This window comes from Camellia sinensis, chromosome 5, assembly GCF_055761805.1.
Source record: "Camellia sinensis isolate YWXY chromosome 5, ASM5576180v1, whole genome shotgun sequence".
Taxonomy (NCBI): domain Eukaryota; kingdom Viridiplantae; phylum Streptophyta; class Magnoliopsida; order Ericales; family Theaceae; genus Camellia; species Camellia sinensis.
In genome coordinates this window covers 72,015,191-72,035,467 of record NC_138965.1, presented here as the reverse complement: position 1 = coordinate 72,035,467, position 20,277 = coordinate 72,015,191, and the positions used below count along the sequence as shown (strand labels likewise).

Sequence of the window (20,277 nt, the reverse complement as noted above, 5' to 3'; positions counted from 1 at the left end):
TGATTAAAAATATTTTGATCACACCTTTTAAGTGTGATCTTTGGAAGTGTGATTAAAAATGATCATTTTTAATCACACTTTTTAAGTGTGATTAATAACATTTAGATCACACCTTTTAAGTGTGATTAAAAATATTTACATCACATCTTTTAAGTGTGATTAATAACATTTAGATCACATCTTTTAAGTGTGATTAATAACTAATAAAATCTGTGATAAAAAAAAGGTGCTACATATTTGAAAAATAATCAATATTATTTTTGTATGCACATTTGAATAATGTAATACACACTATATACTATATTTTGAATCATAACCACATATTGAATAGAATAACGTCATATATTTCATAAATGAAAATTAAATATTCAAAAGTATATACAAAAGAATTAAATAATAAAAAATTAACTGTGCTTACATATATTAAAAAATGAAAAAACTTAAAAAAACTAAGTTCTTTAATTCTTGGACCATATTTTGCATCTCTCCAAAAAAATTCTGACCTGAAAAATAAAAAACACAAATTAATCCAGAAACCGCTAATGCATATGAATAAACTAAAAAGTTAATTCAACAAACCAAAATAGAAACATTAATTATTTCTGCTTGATCTTAATTCTTTTGGAAGTAACTTCCCTGTTAACAATTAGATGCCACAGCAGCTCAGTGTCAATGACATTGTAATTAGAAGGTCACTAATGAGCACAATATTTAAAAATGATAAATTTCAATACAGCTTGTGTACGATCTTTTTGTGAATATATATTATTTAAAAAATTAACTGTGCTTACATATATTAAAAAATGAAAAAATTTGAAGCACAAACTTCTTGAATTCTTTGACTATATTTTGCATCTTTCTAATTAATTTCTGACCTGAAAAATGAAAATACAAATTAATTCAGAGACCGCTACAAACACAAATTGCCTTTTAGCAACTCCAAAACCAAACTATCAACCTATATGGTAATCAATCAACTCTGCTGTGGTTATGCATCAACTGACTGTATATGTGATGATCAATGTCAAGCAAGCATGACATGTTAGAGTGACACACATTCACAAGAATTATTGCATGAATGTTAAATCAAATATCATTATACTCAATCCCTCCATACAAAATTTTCCCATTTGTAGTGATATGACATTGAATGTGTTTGTTAGCAATTCATAGTATTGCTTTAGTAATAATAATGCTTGGGCAAATCATGAAAATCATAGAGAGAAATTCACAAGCTAATAAGATCAATAAAGTAGTACCTGTGTGAGCTTTGAACTTCAGACCTGAATTTGGACAAAGTGGACTCCTGAATCATTACACTCCACAGAAAAAGCACAAAGCACCCACAAAAGAAAGAAAAAAGACTTGCAATATCAATATTAGAAGTAAAGATGAATCTACATGATAAAAAGCATCGAATACTTGTGAGCTTTTACAAGCTTCTACAGATTAACAGTGAAGTAGGAACAGTGAGGTATTTATCAACTAACATTAGTAAAACATGGGGAACCTCCCATTTGAATTCCATCCACATATTGGCTAAGAAAATCAATCTGATGATTAGAACTTAAATGATTTCTAGAGCCCTTAGCAAAACCAGCACACAAAACTATTAAATAAGTGATGCTTCAATCAGTTCATAATCAAACTCAAGATATTTAGCAGCAAGCAAGGGAGATAATGGGATCTATATGATATATCCCATCACCCTACAAACAACTAAGATGTACTTCTAGCTTAAACATAATTATTATTTAAAGACAAGGAATGGTCATTTACCTACTACCTAGTGATCTGCACCAATATGTTCCCAAGAGTTGTCTTCTACTCCAGCTGACCAACTGTAACCATCAACTCCTTGTCGTCTAAAACAGGATATCTTGCTAAAGCTGAAAAACTAGCAGCAGTGTACCTCAACAGATCCACAAGCAACTGCAAAAGAAAAATTCACAGCTGTCAGGGAAATATTGCTTTAAGACAGTTGGCATGCTTTGGTGCAGAGAATTTAATGCCACGTCTTGTAGAGTTTCAGAAATCAAAGCAAAAATGCAGAGACTACTGCAAGAAGAAAAGTTGCACCATAACAAATATTTCAAACACAAGACTTGTGGCAACTGGAAAGAGTACCAAAGAGATAATTAACAGAAGAGAAGACTCGAAAGGCACAATAAGTATCTTAAATAAATGTTAATCTAAAACAGATTCTGATGAAAGAAAGTTTGTTTTTTTTTGCCCCTCACAGGATACAGTTTTGATTCCTCTAATAAAAATATTTTGATGATTTTTAACAGTACAGGGTTTAATTTGATACAAGACTTTTAATTAAAGGTTATGATATATGCAGAAGCATTTTCAGAAAATGTCCCAATCCACCAAAACAAGTCGCGACTTGCCATCCTCTGTGAACAGGTGTGACATAACAGCCTTAAGAAATTCAACATCCAGTTTGACTATGGTCAAATCAATACTTATCAATAATGCAAGGAAACTCAAAAGTAAAGAAAAAATAAAAATGACACATCATTGTAGGGTCCAAACCTACAAGTCTCAAAGTTCTGAGAAGACCTTGGCAAATATTCAGGAAAAATTATTTTAAAGCCTTTACAAAACCGATTAACTATGTTAGCATTTTTTTTATTAAAAAAAAAAACTCAACCTTCTAATTCTAAACCTTCCTTCAGCATTTGGATTACAATTCAATTGCAGTAAAATCTAGATGTTGGTTAAATCAGCATTTATGTAATCAGCACAATGCAAGTCCATGTTCTCAGAAATGAAACATACTAAGGGTTTTTTTATTCCAATACTAGGTTCTTCCTACAGCTAGCAAGTTTCTACAAGCTGCATAATTTTATTTTCAAATAAGAATTCTGAAAAACAATGTTGATACTTCTCTTTGCACAATCCTGTAAAACGACTTCATAACTCAAGAAAAGTCCCACTTAAGAAAATTCATTAGGTAATTAATTTACATCACATATCATTTACCTGGAAAAAGAGATTGCAATGTTCTTCTTGAGACTCCTCAGTCGACATAGTGTCATCTTCAAATGCTTTCCACACCATATGCTTGCCTAAAAGTAAGACTCAAGATATTCACCAACACATATTTCTAATAACTTCAAGAAACTGAAATATAGCATCTGTTACAGAAGTACAGATAACCTAATGAAGTAGACGGAGGATAGAAATGAAATGTACCTTGATACCAAGAGAAATAAAGTGCCGTAGACATCCTGATATGTCTAACTCAAGATATTTTGCAGCTACATGCAAAATAGTTTTATTTAACATGCACTGGGAAATGTCCAAGCATGTGAAGTCTTCCCAGAAAATCTAGTCAGCTGTTAAGGTAAGAACTGTGACAAAAAATATAGAACACTCAAACAGTGTGCAGGAATATTACACACTGAAAAATGATAATCTCCTCTTTGACAATTAATGTGGGTGATTATACAATAAAGGAGTTCAATGTGCAAGGCTTTGTTGCCACAGATCACAGCACCATCTAGTCATTTATCACACTAAAGAATGTGTACCACAAGCACATGCATCTTTGTTCCAATCAGTAAGAGATCAGCACATGACAAACTAGTTCTAATCTGAAGCTTTCTTTTATCTAATAGAATAGGACTATAAGAAAAGATCTTTGGACTGATAGAAAGAACAAAACAAATTATTTCCCATTTACATCTGCCCTTTGTGCCACATCACTTGCCTTTTTTTCTTCTTTTCCACTAATTCATCTTCATCTCATTGTTTATCAAAAAAGGAATAATAATAATAAGGGGAAGATATAAGAAGCCATGAGTCAGCATTCTAAATTTAGAGAGAAAACGATGAGTCCAAGGAGACCAACTCCCCTCCCCCCAGCACAAGTGCACAGGCGTGCCCTACGAAAAATAAAAAAGTACATCATTTTTTGGAGACAAATTAAATTGCCAAATTGCTAAAGTTTAATCATTTTGTGATGACACAGGTTTGAGACAGTTAGATTAGAAAAATAAGGGGAGATCTGAGGTGGACAGGGTGAGAGTTGATGTGGTAATAGGGGGTAGAGATAGTAGGAGTAGTGGAGAACTAAAGGTGGTGAACAAAAGTGTTCAAGTTGCCGAATGAGGAGATTTTCTATAAATACGAGGGTCAGAACATTAGTGCCACTTGATCGCTCTAACTGAGCCGCATTCCCTTGAAGGTCCAGCATATACGTCACAAGGAAGCATTCAGGCACCCCCTTACGCCCAACCTCGAGAGGATCCATAGGCCCTACTCTTGATCTAGGCTAGCGTGAGCGGATTAAGGTACCAGTGGAGACAAGGGATTGAGGCATAGGAGAAGCATGCTTAGGTAGAGTATCAATTGGCAAAGCCAAGGGTACCTAGCTTGTCACTGTAAGCAAAAGAGGTGACACACTTAAGTGACGATTTGCTTGGTCGATCCTGATTTTCCCAATTTCCTTGAGGCTTAACCAAAGAACAACTCTTTACCTCTCTTTTGAGGGACAACATACAAAGAGAAAAATTGAACAACCTATGCATAAAACATGAAATATAAGAAACTTCATTTTTCAAAACTAAAAGTAACACCAAGAAGATTATTTATTTTTTGAGAAAAAAAAAAAAAAAAAAGAGGATAAGCAAAGACTCAAAAGAATATTACAGTCACAAATCAGTTTAAAAGTGACAAGCAAAATCTTTCTCAGTAAGTCAATCAACATGTTTTTGCAAGTCAGAAATTTCCCATTTTCAGATTGTTATAGACCCAATCTTGAAAAATCAATAATATTCAAATCAATTTCAAGGCAAGGACTAGACACAATGACAACGAAGTCACTTGGGAATGCCTATAAGAAGTATCTTCACCCAATTCCACTATGACGACAGAATCTGTTGATATACAAGACTGGAATTTTTGCTATACAATAAGCCACTGTAATTTCTCCCATGCTTACAACCAAATTCTGGACACTACCCATTTTAACCATAACAATCACGCAAGACACAAACTCAACTATATTTCAGATTTATATAAAAAAGAATGAATGAAATGAAAAACAATTGCAAAACAAAGTTGGCTGGATACTATTAGGGATTCAATAAGAGAACCCAATTCAGATTTCTCAGATATCCCCAACTCCTCAAGTTTGATAAGAAGTTGAACGCGGCTCTCAACAACCTGTAAGATAAAAAGTTTTATGTATCACAAATGTTATACCATTCACCATAGACTACAAGATCCATTGTAACAACTTCAGTACCCAGTAACATTTGTTAAATTCCCCATCAAAGTCCAAATTGATGAAGTCTGATGGACATAAAGACAACAAAAGAAGTAAATAGAAAAACCGGAATAAAATTAATATGACTACAGAAAGTATTTAAAACAGATTATGAAATGAAGGAATTGTAGGTTAGTGAGCACAAATTTAATAGATAAGTACAAAGAGGCCATTAGAGTTTACTACTATAGCACTACTATACTCAAAAGTCAAGGATAGCATTCTCTAAAAATAAGAAGTGTCCACAAAAGATGAAATTTATTATCTGTAGACAAAATTTGGTAATTAAGATGACAAAAAAATACAGCGTAGTTTTACTTCATGAAATATATCAACCCTAAGAACAAATTATGAAATATTTGAACCCGAAGAAGAAAGGAGGTTATCGTCAGTTTGTACTGCATTTAGATGAGTCCATCCTACAAAAGGTCAAAATGAATAATAGTATTTTATCACACATTGCCATCGCGCTTCCTGAAGAAAATGGGGGTGGGGGTGTTGGTTAACAAAATCTGCATGGTTGGCATGAAAGTATGCATAAACCGAGTAAACACCTTTTCAGAGGTTGTTTGGAAAAACTTATTTGCAACTTAAAAAAATCTAGCTTAAGAAAAACATCTAAACCCAACTTCATAAAAGTTAACTTTTTTAGCTTGTTTTGAGCTAGAAAAATAAATAAAAAGTTTTATCAAACAAAATTATTGCTGTCTAAAGTCTGGATTATGGTTACTTTAACTAAAGTATTTTATTGCTGTCTAAAGTCAGGATTATGGTTACTTTAACAATCTGGACCCACCAACCAAAGATTAAAAAAGAGAAAAAGTGAAGACCTTGTTACTAATATACAATGATTCAAAAAGATGTAAAATCTTTAACCATTCTACACCTGTAGATCACATTGTAACCAGTTAATCATGAACTACAAAAGCATGATTCCCCAGATATGTTACCTAGAAAGTATTTATAAAGTGTCTTTCAAAGAGAATTATTTGAATATAACATGCAAAATTGATGGTACAATAAAATAAAGTACAGAGAAGGAAAAGTTGTTAAAATAACAATCAAACTGTAAGATCTCACTATTAGCAATTTAGCATTATTCAAATTACATCAATAAACTCTAGTTTATGAGATTCAAAGCAAACAACCTCAAACTTCAATCTGGATATTAAAATAGCAAAGCAACCAATCACATCCCAATGTTTGGCATTACAGATAATTATTGTGATTCAAAAAAATTAATTCTATATCAGCAAAATCACTCATTAACAAAACCAAGCAGTCATAGAGACCTAATCAAGTTGTTTGAAGTTGACCAAGTGAATCTATACTATCTATAGTATTATATAAAGCACACAACTCATAAGATTTTGAAGGTTTGTTAAGCTATTCTTTTTTCTTCCAAAAGTACACATATTGTTAAACAGTTATCAATTTCAATCCATTTTCCTCATTTAACAAATCACCAAAAAATGTATACGTAAAATTGCAAACACATCACATTTGCACTTATTCTTCCAAAAATACACACATATTGTTAAACAGTTATCAATTTCAATCCATTTTCTTCATTTAACAAATCACACAAAAAATTGAGTGGTAAAATTAGATATAATTTATGTTAAATTACAAATGCATCACATTTGCACCGACAAGCTAGTTTTTAAAAAAGTTACTAGACCCCATCAAATACTCTGCCAAAAAGAAAAACTGATAACAAAAATAATAAAAATACAAAGCAAAGCAAAACAAGCTATATGGCTAGAAGAAACCAACAGTGTGACACCAAAGAACAACCTAACAATCAAACAGTTAATTTTTCTCAAAAACGCAGATCATAACAAGCCATTATCAGACAGATCTACCAAATTGACACCCAAAACACATAGCTGCATCAAGATCTAAACTTTAACATTAAAAAACAAAAACCCAGATTAAAAAACAAAAACCCAAATAGAAGGAAGACTCACAAAGCAATCATCGTCAATGGTGAAGATATACTTCTTCTTAGAAACCATATACCCAAAGCAGCGACAAGCAGAGTCCTTGAAGGAAATGCAAGAAGCCTTAGGACCCAAAATCCTGTTAATATCGTTACGATTATAGAGCTCGTAATCGAACCCATCAGGGACCTTGATGGTCTTCGAAGGTTCACCGTCCTGGACAATGATTCTCTCGATCAGCCGGATGGTTTTCAAACTCTTCAAACCTCACCAAGGGAGTCTCTTCGCTCAAATGCATGTTAATATTCAAGGATTTGTATACCAGACGGGGAGGCGAGGAGGCTTCGAAGGGTCTAGAAGGAGAGAGAAGAAATGAGAAACTGCTCGCCGGAGAGAGAGAGAGAACCCTAAGAAGAGATTAGGGATTTTTGGTTTTTGAGATTGGGGATTTTGGGTTTTTGGGGGGGATTTTGGTTGAAGAGGTTGGGGATTTTCGGTTTTGGGGGGCCGGGGGGAGAACCCGATTGGGGATTTTGGTTGAACAGATTGGGGATTTTGGGTTTTTGGGGGGAGGAGGAGGGGGGAGCGGGAATGGAAAACAAGAAACCGATTGGGGGGGGCGGGGGGAATGAGAAAAAAAAAATTAAATTTTCATTACTAATAAATATTTAAATAATAAATCGTTTTTTTTTTTTCGCGAAAACAATAAAATTTATTTTTTATTAAAATAATTTTTTATAGTTAATGAATTTTTTTATTTATTTTTCATTTTCTTTTAATTATTAAGGTTGAAAATTTATTTGTTTCATTTTATTTTAATGAATAAAAAAATATTTTTTTTTATTTGGTAGAAGTAGGAATAATATTTTAATGAAAAATATTTTCCATTAAAATAAAGTTAATTTTTTGTGGTCAATGAAAAATATTTTTTTGCGGTTTATTTTTTTATTTTATTTTTTTGATTACTAAAAATCAAGAACTAATTTTTTGTAGTTGAGGATAGGGAGTGGCAGTAGTGGTGAAGGTGGTAGATAAGAGGTGATAGTGGTGAAGTTGTGGTAGTGGTAAAGGAGATAGAGTAGCGGTGGTGGTGGAGAGGTAATGGTAATAGTAGTGGTGGTAGTGGAGTAGTAGCGATGGTGGTAGTAATGATAGTCGTAGAAGTGGAGTGGCAACAGTGGTAGTAGTGGAATGGCATTTGCAGTAGTGGTGACGATGGTAGAGGAGATGGGTGGTGAGAAACAGATAGAGAAGAGAGACAGATAGACAGACAGACAGACAGACAGACAAAGACAGAGTGATGAGCGAGAGAGAGACAAAGCGGTCGCTAAAAGTACATTTTCTTGTAGTGGAGAGCTTGGTAAATAGAGAAGATGAGAGGGAGAGAGTGAGCAAGGTGAACACAATGGAGGAGAGAGATAGATAGATAGGTAGACACATAGAGAGAAAGAGAGAGAGAGAAGAGTGATGAGTGAAAAAGAGACAGAGAAAAAATGAGATATAGAGAGACAGAGAGAGAAATACATAGAGAGAGACAGACAGACAGAAAAAGAGAGTGAAACAATAGATGAACGAGAGATAGACAAAGAGAGAGAGAAAGAGAGCGAAAAGTGATGATCGAGAGAAAGACATAGAAAAATAGAGAGACAGAGAGAGAAGAAAGATGAGTGAGAGAGACAGGGAGAGAGATAGAGAGAAGAGAAATGAGCGAGAGAAGACAGATGAGAGATGAGCGAGAGACAATGAGAGAAAGAGAGACAGAGACAAAGACTGACAGACAGAGAAGAGTGACGAGTGAGAGAGAGAAGAGAGAGAGAGAGAGAGACAAAGAGAGAAAGAGATAAAGAGTAAGAGACAGAAAAAGAGACAAAGAGAGACAAGAGATGAATGAGAGAGACATAGAGAATAGAGATGAGCGAGAGAGACATAGAGAGAAGAGAGATAAGAGAGATAGAAAGAAGAGAGATGGACGAGAGAAATAGAGAGAAGAGAGATGAGCGAAAGAGACAGAGAGAGAAAAGAGATGAGAGAAGAGATAGATGAGTGAGAGACACAGAGAGAGAAAGAGAGACAGACAGACAGAGAGAGAAGAGTGATGAATGAGAGAGAGAAAGAGAAGAGAGAGAGGAAGATGAAAAAACGGGTGAAAAGAGATAAACAGAGAAAGAGACAGAAAAAGAGCGAAAAGAGATAAACGATAGAGAGACAGAGAGAGATGAGCGAGAGAGATAAAGAGAAGAGAGACAGAGAGAGAATAGAGATGAGAGAGAAGAGAGATGGGCGAGAGACACAGAGAGAAAGAGAGAGAGACAGAGACAGACAGACAAACAGAGAAGCGTGATGAGTGAGAGAGAGAAAGAGAAAGAGAAGAGAGACAGAGACAAAGACACAAAGAAAAAGAAAAAGATAGACAGACAGAGAAGAGTGATGAGTGAGAGAGAGAAAAAGAAGAGAGACAGAAATAGAGATAAAGAGACAAGAAGATGAAAAAATTGGTGAAAAGAGAAATAGAGGGGGAGAGAGAGAGTGAGCAACGCGAACATAGAGGGGGAGAGAGAGAGAGAGAGAGAGAGAGAGAGAGAGAGGGACAAAAAGATAAAGAGATAGAAAGTGGGAGACAGAAAAAGAGACAGAGAGAGAAAAGAGATGAACGAAAGAGACAGAGAGAGAGATAGAGAGAAGAGAAATGAGCGAGAGAGACATAGAGAGAAGAGAGATGAACGAGAGAGACAAAGAGAGAGATAGAGAAGAGAGATGAAAGATGAGAGAGATAGAGAGAAGAGAGATGAGCGAAGAGATAGGGAGAGAAAAGAGATGAGAGAAGAGATAGATGAGTGAGAGACATAGAGAGAAAGAAAGAGATAGATAGACAGAAAGAAAAGAGTAATGAATGAGAAAGAGAAAGAGAAGAGAGAGAGAAAGATGAAAAAATAGGTAAAAAGATATAGACAAAGAGAGAGAAAAAAAAAGAGCGAAAATAGATAAACGAGAGAGAGACAGAGAAAGATGAGCGAGAGAGATAAAAAGAAGAGAGACAGAGAGATGAGAGAGATAGACAGAAGAGAGATGAACGAGAGAGAAAGAGAAAGAGACAGACAGACAGATAGAGAAGAGTGATTAGTGAGAGAGAGAGAAAAATAAGAGAGACAGAGACACAGAGAGAAAGAGAAAGACAGACAGACAGAGAAGAGTGATGAGTGAGAGAGAAAGAGAAGAGAGACAGAGACAGAGAGATAAGAAGATGAAAAAATAGGTGAAAAAGTTCCGTGTCTAACGTCTCATTTTCTAGTAGTGAGTCGTCTCTATCATTCATGGGTAGAATAGAGGCGCGGATTTGGGAATTGTACATTTTATATAAAAATCAAATTGAAATATTTTATACAATCACACCTATTTAGGGAGTATATATATATATATATATATAATTACACTTATTTAAAAAGTGTGATTAAAAAGTAGTAATGTATATATAATCATACTTTAATTAAAATGTGTGATTAAAAAAATATATATATAATCACACTTATTTAAAAAGTGTGATTAAAAAGTAGTAGTGTATATATAATCACACTTTAATTAGAAGGTGTGATTAAAAAATATATAAATAATCACACTTTAATTAGAATGTGTGGTTAAAAAATATATATATAATCACACCTATTTAAAAGTGTGATTAAAAAGTAGTAGTGTATATATAATCACACTTTAATTAGAAGGTGTGATTAAAAAATATATAAATAATCACACTTTAATTAGAATGTGTGGTTAAAAAATATATATATAATCACACCTATTTAAAAGTGTGATTAAAAAGTAGTAGTGTATATATAATCACACTTTAATTAGAAGGTGTGATTAAAAAATATATAAATAATCACACTTTAATTAGAATGTGTGATTAAAAAAATATATATATAATCACACTTGTTTAAAAAGTGTGATTAAAAAGTAGTAGTGTATATATAATCACACTTTAATTAGAAGGTGTGATTAAAAAATATATAAATAATCACACTTTAATTAGAATGTGTGATTAAAAAATATATATATAATCACACTTGTTTAAAAAGTGTGATTAAAAAGTAGTAGTGTATATATAATCACACTTTAATTAGAAGGTGTGATTAAAAAATATATAAATAATCACACTTTAATTAGAATGTGTGATTAAAAAATATATATATAATCACACTTGTTTAAAAAGTGTGATTAAAAAGTAGTAGTGTATATATAATCACACTTTAATTAGAAGGTGTGATTAAAAAATATATAAATAATCACACTTTAATTAGAATGTGTGATTAAAAAATATATATATAATCACACTTGTTTAAAAAGTGTGATTAAAAAGTAGTAGTGTATATATAATCACACTTTAATTAGAAGGTGTGATTAAAAAAATATATATATAATCACACTTAATTGAAAAGTGACATAAAAAATAAATATTATCACACTCAATCAAATTAAGTGTGATTAAAATATCAATCTAATTTTTTTTATCACACTTCCAATAAAAGTGAGATCTTTTTTTTTGTCAAAGTGTGATCTTTAACTATTTTTGTAGTAGTGAACTTGCAGATCACTTTCACCCTCTTTAAGTGCTGGAGCCTCTTCATGGAGAAACCGGGCCAAATTAAGAGTCGTAAGATAAAACAGCATCTTCTATTGCCATATCTTAAACTTGGTACCGTTAAATTTTTTCGGTTTTTCTCCATGATTGATTGGTAAATGAACATGGTTCTGGATAGGGACCGATGTAGGTGTAACAATAGGAGTACCACTGCCAGATGCAGTTTCAGTTGTAGTAGCCATAATCTCTGATTACAAAAATCAGAAAAAATTAAAACACAAATTAATTTCCTAGTTACTAAAACCAGAAAATAAATTATAACAACAAAATAATTTTATTTTCCTTGTTACTAAAACTAGAAAAATAAAATATCACAATAATTTTCTGTAATACCAATTAATATTCTGTAATTGTTAATGACACCAGTATATTACTACTAGTTGTCAAAGAAAAGAGACAGTATATTACTATTATCTGTCAAATAGCATAAATCACTATTTGTTTTTCCAAGCAGAATATTACTTTGAAAACACAGAAAATTAAATACAATGAAGATACCCAAAAAGGATTCTGTCTTAAGATTGTTGGACAATCTTCACTGTATTTAATTAAGTTAAATTCTATTGTGTACAAAACAACAACAAGAATATAAAGAAATAAAGAAAATGAGAGAATTTGTTTGATTACAAAAATCAAACTCGAAATAAAAAATAAAAAATAAAATCAGATTAAATAAACAAATAAAAACAGAATAAAGTTAAACAACTTACTTAGTTAATTTATTTGAATAACTTTTCTGATCAAGTCCAGTGTTTAACACTGTGTCCTTAAGACAGATTCGTCCTCTCCACAGTGCTTTCAGAATTTGGACGTCTATCTCCTAGGATAAAATGATCTTATCAAGGAATAAAAGCAGCACTACTATTTAATCGTTCGTCGAACACACAAAGTGTTTACACTCTTTCTTTCAGAAATAAAATGCAGCAAAATGCAGAGACTTAAAGTAGAGGATGGAGTACGAAAATTGGAGTGAAATCTAAATGGGAGGCTAGTCTATTTATAGATGTAAAGGTGGCTCTTGGTTTTGACTTGAACAGGTATGAAACCTGTTAGTTTCAAATTTAAACAGATTTGAATCTGTTAGGTTAATAAATCAAACAGATAAAAACGAGAAGGGCTCTGTTTGGATGAGCAATAAATCCAAACCAGTTTATTTCTGTTTGAAAATGGGAAGGGCCATGTTTGGATGTACAGAAAATCCAAATCAGTTTAATTTGAATTCTGGATTTTATTTTACCAAAAAATAAAATAAAATTCAAATGTCTTTTGCCCAAAAAGATTAGAAGCCCAACCCAACCACACACCATGCCCAGCCCGCCCGACCGGACGGACGGCGGTGGTGGCGCGCGCGTGTGGTGATTTTTGGGTCCAATGGGTGTAGCCCATTTTGCCCATAACCTCTCCCTCTAAAACACTTGGGTACCCCTTGAGGCACACCCCAAGTATCTAACCCAAGCCTTATAAACCCTTTCAAAACTTCCCACCAAATCAATGTGGGACAAGCCAATTTACAACCTTAAGGAATTTCCACCAAAACTCCATTTCCATGGAGCACACTTTGGTTTCAATTTCCCATTCACTCGGTAATGGTTTTGAGCAACCAAATATACCACGTGAATCACAACGCGGCATAGAACGCGTTACCGCTTTGACCTGAGTAAATCGACACTCGGGGCCCACCAAAAAAATATACCAAACTTGAGAAAAAATTCTGGTTTTACCCAGAATTTTTCTACCATTTCCAACAGAAATGAGTCCAAGCAAATCTTGTTTTTTCAAGAAAAATAGGATTCTTGAACCACATGTGCAAAGGAGACTTGAATTAAATGATAGTGCAGGAATTAGGATGAACAAAAATTTTACTTCACTTGTGCTTGAAGCTGGAGGGCATGAGAAGTTGTCATATTTAGAGAAAGATTATAGGAATCATATGGACAAAGTTCGTCGTTTGAAACTCGAGAAAGGAGATGCCACTGCAATGTATGATTATTTTGTGAAAATGCAAGCTGATAATTCAGAATTTTTTTATGTCCTAGATTTGGATGAAGATGGCAAATTACTAAATGTATTTTGGGTTGATGCAAGGAGTAGGGCTGCATTTAAAGAGTTTGGCGATGTGGTTACATTTGACACGACATACTTGGTAAATAAGTATGATATGCCCTTTGCCCCATTTATTGGGGTCAACCATCATGGACAGTCGACATTGTTAGGTTGTGGACTCATTTCACATGAAAATACAGAAACATTTACATGGTTGTTTAAGTCTTGGCTTGCATACATGCTTGGATGTCCTCCAAATGCTATTATTATAGATCAAGATAAAGCCATGAAAAATGCTACACAAATTGTTTTCCCTAATGTGCGTCATCGATGGTGTTTGTGACATATCTTGAAAAAATTACCTGAAAAATTAAAAGGATACATAGAATATGAGGCAATAAAATTTGGTATACAAAATGCAGTTTATGATTCCTTAACAAAAAAGGAGTTTGAAGAAAATTGGAACAAATTGATAGAGAATTATCAACTTGAAGGCAATGAATGGTTATTTGGATTGTTTGAGGATAGATATCAATGGGTACCTGCATTTGTCAAAGATATTTTTTGGGCGGGAATGTCAACCACACAACGAAGTAAAAGCATGCACGCATTCTTTGATGGGTACATCAACTCAAAAATCACTTTGAAACAATTTGTGGAGCAATATGAGAATGCTTTGGCGAAGAAGGTGGAAAATGAAAATGGTGAAGAATTTAATTCTCTCAACTCATACATCACATGCATAACTCAGTATCCATTTGAGAAGCAATTTCAAAAAGCTTACACTATTGCAAAATTTAAGGAGTTCCAACAGGAGGTTGTAGGACAGCTTCATTGCAATTTATCTTTGTATACACAAGGTCCTGATTTTTCTGTATATGAAGTGAGTGAAGATGTTCCATTTGGAGAGAACTTTCGATTAGCAACTTTCATTGTCTATTTTGATAAGGAAAACTTTGACACAAATTGTAGTTGTCGACTGTTCGAGTTTAGGGGAATAGTGTGCAGACATCAAATTGTGGTATAAATGAAAGAAAGGGTTCATGAGATATCAGACAAGTACATTTTAAGAAGATGGAACAAAAATGTGAAAAGGTGCCATAGTAAAGTGATCATCAATTATAACAACTCTTCAATGTTGCCTGAAACACGTCGGTATAATAAAATGTTCAATGTCTTCAATGATGTGGCTGATTTGGCAACTGATTATGAAAATAGGTGTGATATGGTGGTCGAACAGTTACTTGAACTAAAAGGGAAATTGAAAAAAGAAGTTGAAATTGATTATGGAAATAATAAGTCTAGTTTTGTGAGTAATCATCATAATTCAACCACTCATGGAGATGGTGTTTCGAAGTCAAAGGAGAGTAGAATCATACTTGACCCAGTCGCTTTACGTCAAAAGGGGAGGCCACCATGTAAAAGGAAACAATCCATGGTTGAAAAAGTTGTTAACAAGAAGAAGAAAGGAGCAAATACCAAGAAAAAGACCATCAACATCCGAGGAAGTGTAGAGGTGTGAAAATTATTTGAATAAGTTAATTTACTATTAAAAAAAAAAACTATTATTTTGTTAACTTTCAAATTTTATATTTTGCAGCAATCCGAGTTTGGTGCATCTTCAAATATAGGACTTGCTGATCTTGGTACACAAGAGAGTATTCAAGTGAATGTAAGAAATTTATTTTATTCATTAACTTTATAGTTATATGATTTATTTATAGTTGGATTGTCTAATTACTTCTTATATGGCAGGAATCTGAAATATTGGGTCCAAGTTTAGAGCAACAAAACATATTTCAAGAAAACTTGTCATACCAAGTACGTAATATTCTAGTATGTATTTATTTACATGGTTTTATGAAAATTTAATATTTTTTTTTTTTTTTTGATAGGGGCATCATCATCCATCTCCATCTTTGATATTCGAACATTCAAGTTTCACAAAAATGTTGAATGACATAGTACAATCATAGGCTAACAATCCAGAAGAGGACACAAATGGTAGAAGTTGAAAATGTCTACATGACAGGGTTGCTTAGACATTTGTTCCCTTTTTTTTTAAAGTTTATTGAGAATGTTTATATTACATTTTGAGAGACTTGTTTGTTAAAACACAATGATTTTTGTGTTGGATTATATAGTTGAACTATTACATTGAAGCATTATCAATTATTAGAGTTTATTGTGGAACATTGAAGTTTTTTTTATCATGAAATGTGATTTTTTTTTTTTTTTTTTCACATTATGAGTAAATTACCATTAAGAATTTTTTTCTTCATTATGAATAAATTTTATTTGTTCTTTAATTTGTGATCTCAACCAAGCCCATTAACAGGTTATGTTTGTCATTAAAAATTAAGAAAAAGTCAATGAGGAGTTACTAGTAACAATATTAATAAGAGCATGACAAAAATAAAAGTTGCATTTGGTAGAATTTTGTAAATATGATTTGAGGGTATGAGTTATATTTTGAATTTGTGAGTTGTGAAATTATGATTTGCGTATAGAAAATTTGTTTAGTTATGATTTTTGAAGAGAGTGTTGAATTGAATTTTGAATTGAGTGTAGAATTGACAAAAATATTTTTATAAAATAGAGTTTGAATTTATTTTTATAAAATATTTTAAAATTTAAAAAAGTAAAATTGTAATATTTTGAAATTAAAATATTTAAAAATATTCAAAAAATTAAAAAATTAAAAAAATCGTAACATATTTAAATATTAAAATATTTAAAATCTTAACAAAATTAAAATATTTTTAAAATGTTTAAATATTTAAAATATTTAAAAAATTAAAATATTTTTTAATGAGTGTGGATAATTTTAAATTGAGTGAAAAGGGCCCGCGCTCATCAAGAGATATATAGAAGGCATTCAACTTTCTCTCTCTTTAGTCTTTCCAACTTCTCTTATTTATTTATTTATTTATTTATTAATAACATATGGGGGCTGCACCAAGATGAGTTGGTCAATGCCAACTCATTCATGATCCATTTCCTTATAAACATTTCCTGACCCGTAGCATTATTGTAATAAAAAATAACAATAAACATAAATAGTCTTCAAAGGCCTTTCTTAACCAGTGCCACCAAAAACAGCCTTGAGCTTCTTGACCTGAGCATCATCAAGGAAAGTTACCTTCTCCACTATTGCAGAAGGCAAATTGTTGCCAAACAACGCAATATCAGTGAAGTCGACACCTGGGTTTGGGCTATTGAGGCTAACAATCGCAAGAGCCGGTATATTTCCAGTGTTGAATTGAAAATGCAATAGGCCTTGTGGGAAAATCATAACATCCCCTTTGTAAAGAGTTTTAAAATAAGCAGTGTTGGGCGAAGAAGATATGAATCCGGCACAAATTGTTCCTTCCACCACAAAAATGATTTCTGAACCTCCACGGTGCGTGTGGATTGGCACAACTCCACCCACGGCTAGATCTAAACGTGCCATGGAAAGGCCAAGCCCATTCAAACCAGGAAATTGATCTACAAATGCTGATGTAACCGCAGCTTTGATAAGACCGGTAGTGTTACCAGCAATGCCTAAACCTGAATAAACAAAATCATTAACCGTCACATTAGCAGGTTTCTTGCAAGAGTAGCCTGCAGGTCCATCGGGCAATGAGTAGTCTGCCACACAGAAGTCTAGCACTGAACCATGAGAGTAGGAGAAGAGAAGCGAAACGACGAAGAGGATTGGAAGATACATCTTCATCTCCAAGAGTAGGGGATATTTTTTCTAAGAGTTGGTTGTGTTCAATATGGGGACATACCGTACCCATTTATATAGAATTTGAAAGCATGAATATTTTTTTTTTTTGGGTGGATAAAAAGCATGGATATTTTTGTTTGGAGCATTCCTATTGGTTGTTAGAGATATGCGATTTTAAATGAATACGCTAAAACCACCAAGGATCCTCTAGAGTGAAATTTTCCTAAAGTTTCCTAGAGTGCTACATTGTGTGGTTGAGATTTACTGATAAGTCACATCAGAAAAATTGATGTGACTTGCCAGTAAATCTCAACCACACAATGTAGCACTCTAGGAAACTTTAGAAAAAAATCACTCTAGAGGATCCTTGCTCCGCTAAAACACGACAGATTATGGGCTGCGATGCGTGTCAGCGTATGATCTTATCCATTCCTATTGATGGATAAGAATACTCTTTTTTGTTTGAAAATGCAGAAACGTAGAGAGGAAGCATATCCTGCCTTGTCAAAAAGATATTCATATAATCAACAATATGTGGTTGATAATTAAGGGTTATTTGGAGTGTCCTAAATAAGTGTACTTTTTATTTTTTTGGATTAAAAAATTGAGGAAGAAAATATAGATGTTTGAGTTAATTTTTTGACTTTTTATAAAAAAATGTGTAATAAAAAATTATAAAAATTGATTTATGGAGAAAAATTAGGATTGAGAATTGTGCAACCGTAATTGTTGACTTTTACTGAATAGTGTTAACTTTTTAATTTTTTAAGTAACTTTTTAACTTTTTTATAACACGCCAAACTTCGCCTTAATATATTACTTTGTCGATCAATTTTATCGTACGTCAAACAAAAAGTTTAGCGCGTTGGCTACTTATTATGATGTTGTCATTGCTCAATAACGTCTACTATCCGGCATATTAATTTCATCTTATTCTATACTGAACCATTGCTATTGTTTTCGATTGACAGTTGTATAAGTATTTACCATGTTCAAACAGTGTCATAGTTTTCATTTTTTTCATTCCCAATTACTTTTCATGTGTGGTCGTAACTGTTCTACAAATTATGTAATTTTAATAAGATAAATAGATTCATAATTTATTAAATTAAATAATAGAACATCAAATAAATCTATATTTGATAAATTACATTTTAGAGCATGACACATGAAACATGATTAATAAAAATACATATTTAATCTGCATATTGAAAACATTGAATCAAACCAAATTCCATAAATAAAATTAAAATTTTATTTAATTATAAATTTTGAAAAAAAAATTTGCATTAAGTTTTAAAAATCCATAAATAAACAAATTTTGAGTTTTTAACTATCAAATTACAATTCAAAAACTAATCGGTTTGTTTGGTTTGAATTTTCTGAATTAAGTGTTTTGAAAATTGGATTTTTTATTTTTTATATTTTTTTGTTGTTTTTAGTGAATATTTTAAAAATTTTAAGTATTTTTTTACTTTTTTAGATGCGTCTTACTTATGTGTCTAAAAAGTAAAATATTTGTAAAAAAATATTTAAAAAATTAATAAATATACAAAAATACGAAAAATATATTAATTTTTGTATTTTTTTTTATATTTTTGGTATTTAGTAAATTTTTTGAAGATTTTTTTATAAAAATTATACTTTTTAAGTATATTTATGTTAGGTATGTGTAAAAATTTTAAAAAAATATTTAAAATATTAAAAAAATCGTAAAAACAAAAAAAAATACAAAAAATAAGAATAAAAAATAACGGTTTTTTGGCATAAAAAAAATAAAAAATAAAAAAAACTGAATAAATAAATAAATAAATTTCTTCTCTCACTTCCAACTCATCCTATCATAGTCCTCAATTGCACATGTAGCACAAAAAAATGCCTATCATAGGACTATGACAGGATTAATAGGACAACTTTTGACAGCAAATAAGGCAAATTTTGGAGCATTCTTTACCCTGGGAAAAACTGAGATCACATAAAAGGTTTGTTTAGCATATAATTATCGTCTATTATTTTAAAAATTATAAATATTTTATTATCAGAATTTATAATTTAATTGAGTTAAGAAAAAAAATAAAATTTTTAAATATTTTCCTATAAAAAAAATTATCAAAATTTTTAATTGAAATATATTATAGATATAATAGTAAAAAATGTTAATTGATTTAATAATTGATTAATAAAAGAAATTGTTTGTTATCCGATTAGAATTTGTAAAAGGCGCCATATAATTTTTTGAACTATAGACAATAATAAAACGGATTATTTGTTATACGATTTCAAATTTTAAGATGAGAGATATAAATTTTTAGATTTATATGGAACAATTAATATTTTAAACAAATCTCAAAAAATATATTTATAATTTATCTTATTTATAATTACCAACTCTCTTTTGACCTTTTTACACTGAGAACAAAGCTAAAACAACTTCAATTAATCAACTAGATATTAACTCAAAACTCTCACAGTCTCTGCCAAACAGTTACATAGCAGCATCAAGGATGAGAATAACATTTCTGCTACAGAGCTGGAATGATAGAGCCATGCTAGAGTTACCAAAAAATTCTACTGAAAAATTGACCAAAAAATTCTACTAAAAAGTTGACCAAGCACTCATTTGCGTGTTTGATTAATTGTTTGATAAAACTTTTAGAATTTATAA

General features: G+C 31.8%; 3 protein-coding genes and 1 pseudogene across 4 annotated transcripts; 2 read left to right on the top strand and 2 right to left on the bottom strand.

Moving 5' to 3' along the window:
• Positions 1 to 323: 323 nt before the first annotated feature.
• LOC114323953 (uncharacterized) lies at positions 324 to 7,834 on the bottom strand. 2 transcript variants are annotated; one of them, XR_014329644.1, is made up of 6 exons: positions 7,249 to 7,834; positions 5,083 to 5,175; positions 3,202 to 3,336; positions 2,989 to 3,074; positions 1,780 to 1,932; positions 1,264 to 1,319 (listed from the first exon to the last, which is right to left on the bottom strand). XR_014329644.1 is itself a non-coding variant. In XM_082869097.1 (5 exons), exons 1-5 carry the CDS (start codon positions 7,294 to 7,296, stop codon positions 1,914 to 1,916), a joined length of 381 nt encoding a protein of 126 aa, XP_082725223.1. In that variant the 5' UTR covers positions 7,297 to 7,834; the 3' UTR covers positions 324 to 1,913. The 2 variants fall into 2 exon arrangements, 1 of the variants encoding a protein (XP_082725223.1); XM_082869097.1 differs by having other exon boundaries at positions 324 to 1,932.
• A 5,770-nt stretch (positions 7,835 to 13,604) lies between these two features.
• LOC114305051 (protein FAR-RED IMPAIRED RESPONSE 1 pseudogene) lies at positions 13,605 to 14,924 on the top strand (annotated as a pseudogene).
• Positions 14,925 to 15,873, top strand: LOC114268493 (uncharacterized). Its single transcript, XM_082871832.1, has 4 exons — positions 14,925 to 15,413; positions 15,498 to 15,569; positions 15,653 to 15,718; positions 15,793 to 15,873. The coding sequence occupies exons 1-4, from the start codon at positions 14,925 to 14,927 to the stop codon at positions 15,871 to 15,873; spliced, it is 708 nt and encodes a 235-aa protein (XP_082727958.1).
• A 917-nt stretch (positions 15,874 to 16,790) lies between these two features.
• LOC114305050 (auxin-binding protein ABP19a) lies at positions 16,791 to 17,678 on the bottom strand. Its single transcript, XM_028250175.2, has one exon. It carries the CDS (start codon positions 17,613 to 17,615, stop codon positions 16,977 to 16,979), a length of 639 nt encoding a protein of 212 aa, XP_028105976.2. The 5' UTR covers positions 17,616 to 17,678; the 3' UTR covers positions 16,791 to 16,976.
• Positions 17,679 to 20,277: the final 2,599 nt, after the last annotated feature.

Excerpts from the sequence above, each read along its gene's own strand:
- LOC114323953 (XM_082869097.1), bottom strand. The coding sequence starts at position 7,296 with ATGGTTTCTAAGAAGAAGTATATCTTCACCATTGACGATGATTGCTTT. Across the intron at positions 5,176-7,248 it reads CCATTGACGATGATTGCTTT|GTTGTTGAGAGCCGCGTTCA; the intron begins GTGAGTCTTCCT and ends TTTATCTTACAG. Across the intron at positions 3,075-3,201 it reads TTATTTCTCTTGGTATCAAG|GCAAGCATATGGTGTGGAAA; the intron begins GTACATTTCATT and ends TCTTACTTTTAG.
- LOC114268493 (XM_082871832.1), top strand. The coding sequence starts at position 14,925 with ATGAAAGAAAGGGTTCATGAGATATCAGACAAGTACATTTTAAGAAGA. Across the intron at positions 15,414-15,497 it reads ACATCCGAGGAAGTGTAGAG|CAATCCGAGTTTGGTGCATC; the intron begins GTGTGAAAATTA and ends TATATTTTGCAG. Across the intron at positions 15,570-15,652 it reads AAGAGAGTATTCAAGTGAAT|GAATCTGAAATATTGGGTCC; the intron begins GTAAGAAATTTA and ends CTTATATGGCAG.
- LOC114305050 (XM_028250175.2), bottom strand. The coding sequence starts at position 17,615 with ATGAAGATGTATCTTCCAATCCTCTTCGTCGTTTCGCTTCTCTTCTCC.